This window comes from Pagrus pagrus, assembly GCF_965226575.1.
Source record: "Pagrus pagrus genome assembly, chromosome: 13".
Taxonomy (NCBI): Eukaryota; Metazoa; Chordata; class Actinopteri; order Spariformes; family Sparidae; genus Pagrus; species Pagrus pagrus.
This window is the reverse complement of record NC_140197.1, coordinates 16,787,668-16,799,324: the sequence shown is the minus strand read 5'-3', so window position 1 is coordinate 16,799,324 and position 11,657 is coordinate 16,787,668. Positions and strand designations below refer to the sequence as shown.

Here is an 11,657-nt window from a genome sequence, read left to right as displayed (position 1 = left end):
TCTTTGCCAAATGCTCTTCACCAGGTTTAATTGCTACTGACACACTGATGCCCTCCCTGCTGCGCTTCTCCTCCCCCTCTGGTGTATTCAGTTTTACAGAGTTGCCAAAATATCAAATCGCTCTAGCTGAAAAAGAAACCTGTGTGAGGAAAAGGCCACTTTGTCTCCTCAAACCACATGCTATGATGTAGACTGATGCAAATAGAGAAGATGACAGCAAAAATCATCATAACATGACATAACATGTCATAACATGATAACTCTAGCAGTCCAAAATCTACCATATTTCTGCTTTTATATCAGACTTGTAGCGCTGCTTGCAATTTTATTGAGATTGTATCTTGAAGCAACACTATGGAGAAATTGGTATCTTGCAAAATGTTCAAAATTACCCTTCCTTCAAAAGGAGAAATGGAAGTAGAGACAATGTTCAAATGATGTTGAATGACTGAGAAGGCGCAGACATCTTGGTTTTCAGTGTGTTCTGACTTACTGAGTGGCAGCATGCATATTATATCTTGGGTTTGGTGTAGTGGAGTAACTATCTGGTATACATTATTGAAATAGACAGAGGCAGAGGGAGGAGAAGACACTGTGGGGTGGAGAAGGGCACAGCTCTCAGCTTTAATTAGCCACACAGGGCAGCTCACTCCTCCGTCTCTTCCTTCTGGTCCCCTCAGTGCTCCTCGCTCTTCACGCACACACATTTGCAGCTAAGTCACACAAGAGAAAGTGTTTTTGACTTTTATTTGAACTTGAAAACTATACACCAGTTCAGCTTCGGGTTGGGCTGTGACTGGCTTTTTGTATTGCTGCAATGCAACACAGATTAAAAAAAAGATATTGTTCTCGTCTTAAGGTGCAAGCAGCTCTGCTGTGATTTATTGAACTTCTTCTCTACCTTCCCCGTACTCTATTCAGTGTGCAATATCCATTTTAATGTCAGCGACATCTCGGTCAAACTCATTAAAACAATAGAAATGGTATCGTTGATGGGCTTGCTTTTAATGAAGCATCCCTGATGCCTGTAGGTACTTTTAATAGATGGCTGAGGAACAAAAATCAAGTCTTCAATTATTAATTTTACAACTATTTTAAAAATGTTATAAAGGTTGGAAAGAAGGTATTATTTTCAGTTAATGAATAATAGATTCCTAGAAGGACCTGCAGCCATGTACCCCCGCAGTCCTTCACAATAATTAACCTTGCCTCAGCCTTTGTGTACTAATTATAAACATTTTTCTGAATGTCAGGTTGTGTGAGGAGGAGCGGTGAACATCAACTGAGGGGAGAAATTGATAAAATATTGATCACAAAAATTAGCAATGTCAGTGTTTAATGAAAATGATGTGCTCCCGCTGATTCATATGAACTTCAGTTACTAATTTTCTTCTTTTGTAAAATGTGCCTCACATACGGACAGCATACTCTTTTCAATATGGAAATTAAACTCTAACAGTTCACTTTCTGCTTTTCAGATGTCAGTGACTCACAGCACCTCTTTCACCTCCACCAACATAAACGCTTAGATTCCTTTCTTCATTGTCACTACAGAGACTGACATATAGTTTATTTAGAGAAATACTCACCCTCCAGCTCCTCTCAGTGTGTCAACAAACACATCTTGTGTGTCCATAGAGCCAGTTTCAGTCAGTTTCCTGTTGTCTGAATTTTTCCTTCCCAGCAGCTTGAGAACATTGATGATAAACACTCGTCCCACACTCAACATAATCTTCCACTTAAGAATCATATTGATTTCCTGGAAGTGATACCGAGCACAGTGCATGAACATGAACACCTAATACAAGCTGCCCAATATAATTAAATCAGCATTCATGAATGTGATTTATTTAAAATGAAGCAACTTCATGAGGCATTGAGAATAAGTGGTATCCTCATGCTGCCCTTTGTTTTTCAGTCTCAATTAAAGATAATTCTCGTGCTAGTTTCACAGTGAAGAGTGATTAAAAAAGACATTATAAAAGTCCCTCATCTCAGAAGTAATCAAAACACCACATTTGTATAATAGATACCTCAGTTGTATCAACTACCAGAACCTAAAATATTATAGTTTTCATGAGAATAAACCTCATCAGCACACTTAACAAATTATTTTTAATCTTTTGGTGTTTAACAATCTTTATGACAGGAAATGGTACAATAAGTATGTGGGCTGACTTTCAACAAGGCAAGTAAAAGGGCAAAACTGCTGATAAGGAAAACTATAATGGAAACCAGATGTGATTTGTGAAGTAATTAATTCGATTTGCTACACAAAGTCAATTACGGGTACATTTAAGGGTTAGAATTAACTACTCACAAAAAAATGGGGAAGGTTTTGAAGTGAGCACACACCAGAAGAGGATGACACGCTGCAGTGGTAAATATGTAACTAATAATAACTTGCTCATTGTCTTGAAAACTGCAAAAACAGGTCCTCTTCAAATAAACAAAAAACGGGCAATGCAGTACGTCAGGCTGTCATTGGCCTGCGTACAGGCTGTGACATTGTCAATGATTTTGCAAAAACAATAGGGTACATCTGGAAGCTTCAGATGTTCTTGGTCAACATTGGGACTTAGGTGATGAAACAAAAAATAGTTTTCGAGATCTGTATTCTTCCTCAGTCATTACCTCCAAAATAAATAAACTGAAGTGCAAGTTCTTCAGTGCCGAAATGAGATAATTTATCAGCAAGCATGACAGAAGACTGCGTGCCTGAGAGGCCTGTTCTGGCAGATGGTCCCAGAGTTCAGGGAAGCAGCGGTTAGCTGCTCTTTAACAGAGGTAGTTAAATAGATGCAGATCTGCCAAATCAACCAGTAAGGCTTCACCCTTAAAGTCTTTCACTTGGAAAACAGAAAAATATTATTGAACACATTTCCAAAAAGGCATAAATCTGACCTTTGTGTCACTTGTTGAAGTTGTGCGGTCGTTCGTGGAAAAGCGCTTAGTACTACATCTATTCTCCCCAAATGTTAAGTACCAGGGGGTGGTTTCTGTCCTTCTGTAGTCAGTTATGAGTCCATTATGGCTTTGCACATCACAATGAGGCAAAGAAGACGCAAAGGTCAAATTTATGCTTTATCAGAAGTGCTATCAAATAATATTTTGTGGTTTTACAAAAGAAAAGACTTCAAGGATAAAAAACAACTGGTTGGGGAATGTACATCTGGTTAATTGCCCCATTAACCCCCCTGTGCGGGCAATTTGTTAATGTGTTTATAGACAGATGGAAATGCTGGCCGTGGCATACAGGCCAAAATGCTTCTTCACTAATTATTTAATGCTGTTTTGTTGGTTTTCAAAATATCCGGCACATTATGAATAATTATTCTACATCATGTTATTATGTAAGTTTGGTCTAAAGCTGTCTTCCACTTGTCCTGTCCAGTGAGTCCTCATGTGCCTGTATATTGCATTCAGAGGCCATATAAACCTCTGTTTAAATAAATCATAGGTCGGGAAAGATCACTGGGGAAGCAGTCTTGCCTGCAGCACCAAATGTACCAGGACTACCATTAATGAGAACCAGCCCACTCTGCCATTTTCACGAGTTGTGAATGGACAACTAATAAGGATGATATTGTCAAGTTTCCTAGGTCATTGTTTAACTTTTTGCATTGTTTAAAAATCATAATATCAAAACTAAATGGAGGCGAAAGTGGAAATGAATACAGCAGTGGGATTGACAAAATTTGCTGCATTTTTCTTGGTACTTTCCGTCTTCTGTTAGACAAATAGACAAGCTAGCAAGGCTACCAGAACTAGCCTAGACCCGGCCTCCACTGTCTCCATCGGTCACCGTGTCCTGCCGGTTGCGGTGGTCTTTAGAGAGTCTCCTTCTGAGCCACGCTGCTAATTTGGCTACAAATAACTGTTTTGTTTTTTTCCCTCAGTCTTTTGGGATAATGTGAGATGAAATATGCCTTCTGTGTTGTAAACTGCAGAGCTTTAGACCTTCCAAAACCAAAGTCAAAAACTGCCTAGAGCATGAGCAGCTATGTGCAGTACAAGGGACTGATTACAGATTTCTGCTGCTGTAGAATTATTTATTCAATTACAAATGCCAAGATATAAAAGTACCTCTGAGATTTGTTGATTTATAAGATCAATTTCTTACTAAGTCACAATGTGGGTCAATGAGGAAAATGTAGAACAAGTGGATGTATGTGTGTGCATGTAACACAGCTGTAATTTCATGTGCATATTTCTTTTCGTATTGCAATTTCGATTCTTTCGCTGAACCATCAGAGGGTTAAAGAAACTGTTCTAGTAAAATGTGCTATTTTCTCTGTTTGATAATAAGACTGGATCTTTTGCTTGACATTGACATTGATGCAACAAAAGCAGTATGACCATAAACACCAAGGTAACCTGAAGCGGCAGAAGGCACGGAGTGTGTTTCTACCTCCACACCCAATCACAAGAACAGGTTTTCAGTAAACAGACGGGCTGAGGACTATAAGGGCTGAGGACTACGAAAGAGAAATGAGGGAAGACATAAAGCAGTACAACATACACATTCAACGGTCACACACTGCAAATGTGCACTTGGCCCAAGAACATTTACTACAGCTGCTAACAGAGCTGGTAACATACACCTTTCTGACAACTCATCCTTCTAGTAAAGCTGGTAGGTGAAAATAGAAACAGCAGGTGTACATCTACACTTTATAATAACTATGATTTACAAATGGTAAATTTATAGTTAATTACTAAAAACTTCAAAACTTTAGTTAGTTGTTATTTCACTGTTAACAAGCAAAGACATGCTTTATAAACCATATTAAGCCATCACAGAACTACACATCATTTATCAACCATTTAAAAAGTGTATTAAACATCAGTAGAGTATACAATGAAAATAACTATAAACAATGCCTTATAAATGGTTTATGAAGTTTTTCATTGTTTAGTAACTATTAACTAAAGTTTGATTGGCTTTAAATTAACCATTTGTTAATGATGTATATTATTCAGTGTTACTTACAACAGCTGCAAGAAGGTTTTAGTAACCACTTTTTCTCTTTGTCTAATTGTGCGTAGTTTTCAGTTGGATAATCTTCGCAGCTTATATACTGCTGGTATACGAGGTGCAATGAAATGCAAATCAGCTCATTTGTAATATGTATTTATTTGAAGCAGTTACCGTCAGATTCAAGAATTATGTTGGTTTGTCACTTCTATCACACTTCTTGTATTTCACATGTAAATTGAAAGAGTTATTGGTTGCTGCAATCCTTCCTCCTCTCGCTGCTCGCTGGAAGAGTGATCCATTTTGACTCAATAAAATGAAAAGATTAAAATGACCAATAACTCTTTCAAAATGCACATGACATTGTATCAAGATAGACTATTAAAAAAAACAAATAAAGACAATTTCCACTCCACTTTGGGTTTTGATATGGTTGCATTTATTAAACTGACAGTGAAAGGGTTTCTAGATCGTGGATCCGGGAAATAAAACAAACAAATAAAACCCCACCACCATTAACAACAAATAAAAAGTCAGCTCACAGGGAATCTCTGAATTGCCTCTCTTCATTTTGCTGACAACTTTTCAGATTTATATGTAAATTATTGTTTCCATGGCAAGCCATTTTAAGTCATATCACATAATACATCCAAATCTGTTTCAGTGACCTGCCCGAGGAAAACACAACACTTTTACTTCTTGTTTTTTTGCAATAAAACTACTTTGACCTCATTTACAAATATCATAAAAATGAAGCCATATCATTTTACATGGAGAAACATTCAAGCGTGAAGCTGCCATTGTTCTCTTTTGAAATGAAATAACGATAAAGTGCTTCAGTCTGAAACATAAACCTGCCATAATGTTGATAAATCACAGATACTATAAACATCAACTGTCTGTTAGTGGATATAGATGCACACATCTTTGTTACATGCAGGCACATATCAGCATGCAAAGCAGACTTGATCGTTTATTAATATTCATGATTGATTCTCTAAAAGAACACCCATTTTATCATTTTTTGTGTGGGAATGTCTCAAGACCCCATATTTAAAATGACCTACTATTCTGAAATTCACAGTGTCTCTAACATAAATATTTCCATTTTCCTCTAAGGTGTCCACAGGTCCATCTTACTGGGCAGGATTTCAAAGAAGCTCAAACTGATCATATCATTGTTAACAGCTCAAGCTACGGCTGCGGAGATGCCACAGCGTTGTCCAGCAACTTCCTAGTAATGTCGGCATCAAATGTCAACGCTCACAGTCCAGCAGCCAAACTGTGAGTCGGGATTTGATAATAAGGTATGCAGCTCCTTTACGTCGCCATCCGGCGTCCACTCCAGCATGCGAGAGAGAAGAGATAATCCACCTGGCTGTGCTGTTTCATGTCACAGCTTATTGCAGCTAAAAATAAAACAAAAAATGCCAGTCTCCAGTATGAGCCTGTTTCAAAATAAAAGTCTAAATCAAGTTATTTGAGAATTTACAGCATTTTAACATCTCATGATGACTGTATACTGTATTGTACTGAGATCATACATCATTACGTAAAATAATGCTTCGAACAATGCTGCCCACCTAGCTACAGTACAAAGACGTAAATAACAAACAGAAATGCCGAGCTCTGTGATGACTGCTCTGCGTAGCCTTCTCACACTACTCTGCCCCTCTGGTCTTCAACTTAAATGTCCAAGTCACAGAAGAATCAGCAATATAATAATAATAATAATAATAATACAAAAAAAAAAGAAGAAAAGAAATACCTATCAATACAAGGTCCAAGAGTAAAAGTCCCATGTGTTAGCACACTAGCACATGAAGGGTCAGCTTGAGAACTCATAGCGATTGCTGTCCATTCACCACTGTGTTTGAAGTTAAAGGCTTGCTTTCAAGATGTCCAATAGCCTCCACCTGGACGGGCTGCTGAAACAACACCACAGACACAGAGATCAGGGATACAGTAAAGACAGAATGAGAAACAATGTCACTGATGACATACAACTTAGTGGTGGGCTTCATATCTGGAGGTAACATTTTAACGCAGAATATGGGAAGACATTTGGGAGACAATGATCTGAAAACATTGACAGAGGAGGCTGCTGGTGGCACTCATCCACATGTACAGAACAGATTTAGTTTGGTTATGATCCCGTCTCTCACTTTCCATCCTTCTTTGTAAGATTCAGTATTAAAGTATTGCCCTCTGGCTTCGGGATGGGGGAAAGGGAGCAGGTCTAAATAAGTTTGTTTGTGTCAAAAACATAAAATATTCCATGAATCAGAAGCTGAAATTTGAAACTGGCTGACGATACCTGCTGTAAAATGTTGTAATTAAGAAGAATGTATGTCAGGAATTACATGGATCACATGAATATCGTTCATACAATACCTCAATGCTCTGAATTTGTCCATTCTGTGTGTGATTTCTGGGTGTGAAGACAGGATTGTGGTTGTCCACGGGGGCCTTCGGTCTACCTCCCATCTGGTCTGTAGCGCCGACACAATTGGGTTTGTGGATGCAGAGCACCTTCTGGAAGCTCTGCTTGAAGTTGTCAGAGAGGAAGCCATAGAGGACCGGGTTGGCACAGGAGTTGACGTAGGTGAGGATGACCAGGGAGAAGTAGATGGTGGTGTTGGTCTCAGGGATGGTGTGAATCAGGTTGACAATGTTAGAAGTGAAGAAAGGCAGCCAACAAATGACAAACACCAACACGATGATCACCACCATGCGCGTCACCTTACGCTCCGACTTACGCCGCTTAGTCCGGCCTGCACGCATGCCTGCTGACCTCACCTGAAAGCGAGATGGTATATTGACAAAGTTTTATGAGATTATAAGGGCAGGAAAATTCAAACTATTGACTTAGACACAAGTAAAAATCAGAGGCCAATTCCTATGTCGTATTACCTTGATGACAATGAGCAGGTAGCAAACGCAGATGACAAGCAGAGGACCGAAGAAGCTCAGGATGGATGTGTACAGGATGAAGACAATGGACCACAATTCTTGCGGCTCAGGCCAGGTTATGTTGCAGGTGTTGAACCCCTTCTGCACATCTGAGTAGATCGTGACCGGCAGCACAATCAGAAAGGACACAACCCACACCATGGCATTGGAAATCTTGGCCATCTGCGGCTTCCTCCATTTGGCACTGCGAATAGGATGAACCACAGCCAGGTAGCGATCGATGCTCATCACCGTCAGGCAAAAGGTGGAGGCAAACTGGCTCATGGTATCAACGGTCATGCACACCTTACAGAGGAAGTCCCCAAATGGCCAGTAGGAAAGCACGCTGTTAGTGCCAAGGAAGGGAATACCCAGGATGTAGAGTTCATCCGCCAGGGCTAGATTGAGGATGTACATGTTGGTTACTGTCTTCATTTTGGCGTAGCGAACCACCACATAGATGGCCAACGTGTTACCCAGAAGACCCACAATGAAGACAATGGAGTAGACGACTGCTGTGACCACATCGAAGGGCATTGGCGTGGCCATATCTGAGACATTGTTGGAGGTTTTGTAAATGGGGTAGGACTGCGAGGGGAACATGCTGATGTTCTCAGATATCGACGTCCAGTTGTCATCCATGTTGAAGGAGCTGCTGTCCGTTTGGATTACAGAAGGAAATACCTCAAGAGAGAAAAGACAGACACAAATTTAAAAGGATTATAGGGGATACTTAAAAACATCCCATGCTAGAAAATGTCATGTCAGTCAATGGGGATGCCATTTATAGGCACGCATTCTCTCCTGGTCTCAAACCTCTGGACTCTGTCTTTCATTCTGCCCTGAGAGTTATGGTACACATCATTTTATTTTATATGATAAGGTTGGGGGGTTTTCCCTCAAAGAAAGATGTGATATTCACTGGCATCTTTTTGAAGCCCTGACTGGAAAGCTATCGCATCATCTGTCAAGAGTGCTTCATCTCTCAGAAGGTTTGTATCCGATCGGCTCTATACAAACTTGGAAAGACTGCTTTTAATTTTACAGCATCTGACTCCTGGAACAAAATCAATACTGTTATACATTTTGGCCATGTCAGAAATTGTATTTTATATATTCCAGTTGTTTTAAGTAACTGTGTTTATTAACGCTCAATTATTTTAATCATGACCATTTTACTGTTTTTTTTATTCATTCACTTTTCAATAATGTTATTTCATCTATTAATTTGTGTGGCAGAACTGCAAAGTTTAGGGCTTTTATGTAACTGAATGTTATTTTAAGTTATTTTAATTTGTATCAAATTAACCTAAACCAATAGTTTTTTAATGACATTTTACTAGCCCATTGTGGGACTGCCTTTTACTTTCTTCAGTATCACTCCTTGTTATTGTTTTTCCTTTCCTTTTCTTTGTTTTGTTTGACTTGATGTCATTGTCACCCTCAATGACCTCTCCAGTTTGAATGAAAGTTAACAGACTGATTGAAATATTTCACATTTTTGCTTTATTCTTTACAATTATCAGATCATCAAAATAGCCGCAGATTATTTTTCTTACGTTCAACCAATCGATTAATCAACTAATCATTGCAGCACTGGGGGAGGAAATCATGTTATGTCTACCTTTTGCACTACGCACTCACAAAAACAAACCACTGTTTGGGCAAGATGCCCACCTTTAACAGGAGAGGAGAGAAACCTTCCACTGAATTGTCTGGGCATGTGGCCAACAAGCCGTTTCTCTTAATGGGAATTTGCACTTCAGAAGTTTATGACATTAGTTAAGCAGATTTCAAGACTGTCACTGCTTTTGGATTAGATGTCCTTAATGGGAGGACGGAGACAGAAAAAAAGAAGCTGCGGCCAAGTGGCAAGTAGCCCACACCATTAAGAGCTGGAGTGCTCGGTGATAAAAATACATGATGTTAACATAAAAATTCTTGAAGTGAGTTTTTGGGCCAAACACACAGAGCAAAAATGATTGATTTTGTAAAGCAGGAATCCTTCCAGTGTACGACAGAGTATTGATTCTAAGGTTTAACAATATTCTGTCTCACAAAACATACAAAATATGATGACATGCAACGAATGAGCTGAAAATCAGTTTACAAATAGGTTCATTAAAGTTCAACAGGAGGTGAAGGACAACTTTAATACAGCTGTAGCTGGGACTTGGCTCTTCTGCATTTCCTCTGGATCTTAAATCTTTCTTTTGCTACTTTGCCTTGTAGAACAGGCAGCGTTCACTACATTTTAGGAATTTTCTCAAGACACTGTGATCTAAAATTTCATATAATGTAGACTGTAAAATGATGAATTGTCTATTGACTGAAGAATTATGATTTTCATTCTGCACCTCAATCTATAAAAAAAATAAAACGACAATTATGATATAACGAGTGCACCAAACTGATCCTGAATCATGTCTTTATGGGATGTGATGGATGTGAGTGTTTACCTAAATGTATTATACAATGCACTCATATATACCCTGGATAATGAGAGTCCATTGGCTACCTGCATGCCCTTACCTGTTGCCTTGTGGGTGACCTAAAATAATAATCATCTGATAACTGTCAGCTGTCGGACGTTGCAACCCGAGGCTGTGAAAACGTGTTGCACAAATAAACGGTGTGACGTGCAGACTCAGTGAACCGCGCTCCAAAACACGGGAGTGACGCGCGGCCCGCAGCGCGATGTTGAGAACACAAACACGCGCAGCCTCTGTCCCCCCCAGGCTGCGCCAGGCTTGACATTTTTTGTCCACCAAACTATAAAAGATATAGCCCACAGTCACGAGAGTCATCCGAAGCGTTCATGGTCCGCCAAATCTTGAGATTAACTTGAATAAATTAAGGCTTTCCAAACTCATAACGCGTGACTCAAATAACGCGTCAGACCCTGGAAAATAAATTACTCAAATACAAAATGATAACAATGTGTATGTCTTCTCAAAAACAGCAAGAATTCAAATTTGATTAACTGCCTAAACACATTGTTTGCTCTTAAATGCCGTCACATTAGTAGTTTGGATCCAACTTACCTGTGCGCTCCTGTGCGCGTTATCCTCTCCAATATCAGGGTGCGTGATGTGCGTCTCCCGCCGTATTCACGCGGTTTTCACTTTCACTGAGGTCAAAATCAACTCTCTCGTCCCCCGTCGCTTGCATAAACATCTCCTCACACTCGAATCGTCAACTTGAGGCATTTTCTTGATGTCAGCACTCTCAGATTCTCACAGTCAGAGGCGCAAAAAACCCCATGTTTGATTCTCCTGCGCTGAGCACTGAGAGATGCGTTCCTGAGCTGGAGAGGAGTCACTCACAGGGTCACTGCCAGTATTTATGTGGAGGACGTCACCCCGCCTTTGCATGTGAAAGTCCCACCCATGTGTGGTTGTAATCACCTCACAGCCAAGACCAGTTGTTGGTGTAAAAGCATTCCTTGTACCCCTCTGTGTCTCCTCTTTTCCTGTGCAGTGCAGCAGATGCTTTTATAGCTTCAGTCAATCATAAAGTGAATAACTTGTGAGACAGAAAGAGACACAGGGACCCTGGGGAGTAAATCACCTTGATGGTGGCCCGGGGCACCTGAGATGGAGGGAGAGGAATTAGGCTGTAATGGAAAAAGCTTGGAGGGAGGATGAGATCTCACATTAGGGAAAAGATTTGATGGTAATTGTCTGGGAAAGCTGTCTACTTCCCAGCCATTAACTTCATGTGGTTG

General features: G+C 39.8%; 1 protein-coding gene across 3 annotated transcripts; it reads right to left on the bottom strand.

Moving 5' to 3' along the window:
• Positions 1-5,420: 5,420 nt before the first annotated feature.
• Positions 5,421-11,195, bottom strand: LOC311267740 (somatostatin receptor type 5-like). 3 transcript variants are annotated; one of them, XR_014623875.1, is made up of 5 exons: positions 10,975-11,195; positions 7,892-8,614; positions 7,373-7,777; positions 6,747-6,906; positions 5,421-6,387 (listed from the first exon to the last, which is right to left on the bottom strand). XR_014623875.1 is itself a non-coding variant. In XM_084370969.1 (4 exons), the coding sequence occupies exons 2-4, from the start codon at positions 8,570-8,572 to the stop codon at positions 6,820-6,822; spliced, it is 1,173 nt and encodes a 390-aa protein (XP_084227095.1). In that variant the 5' UTR covers positions 8,573-8,614; positions 10,975-11,195; the 3' UTR covers positions 5,421-6,819. The 3 variants fall into 3 exon arrangements, 2 of the variants coding, with proteins under 2 accessions (XP_084227095.1, XP_084227096.1); XM_084370969.1 differs by having other exon boundaries at positions 5,421-6,906; XM_084370970.1 differs by having other exon boundaries at positions 5,421-6,903.
• Between the last annotated feature and the right edge of the window lie 462 nt (positions 11,196-11,657).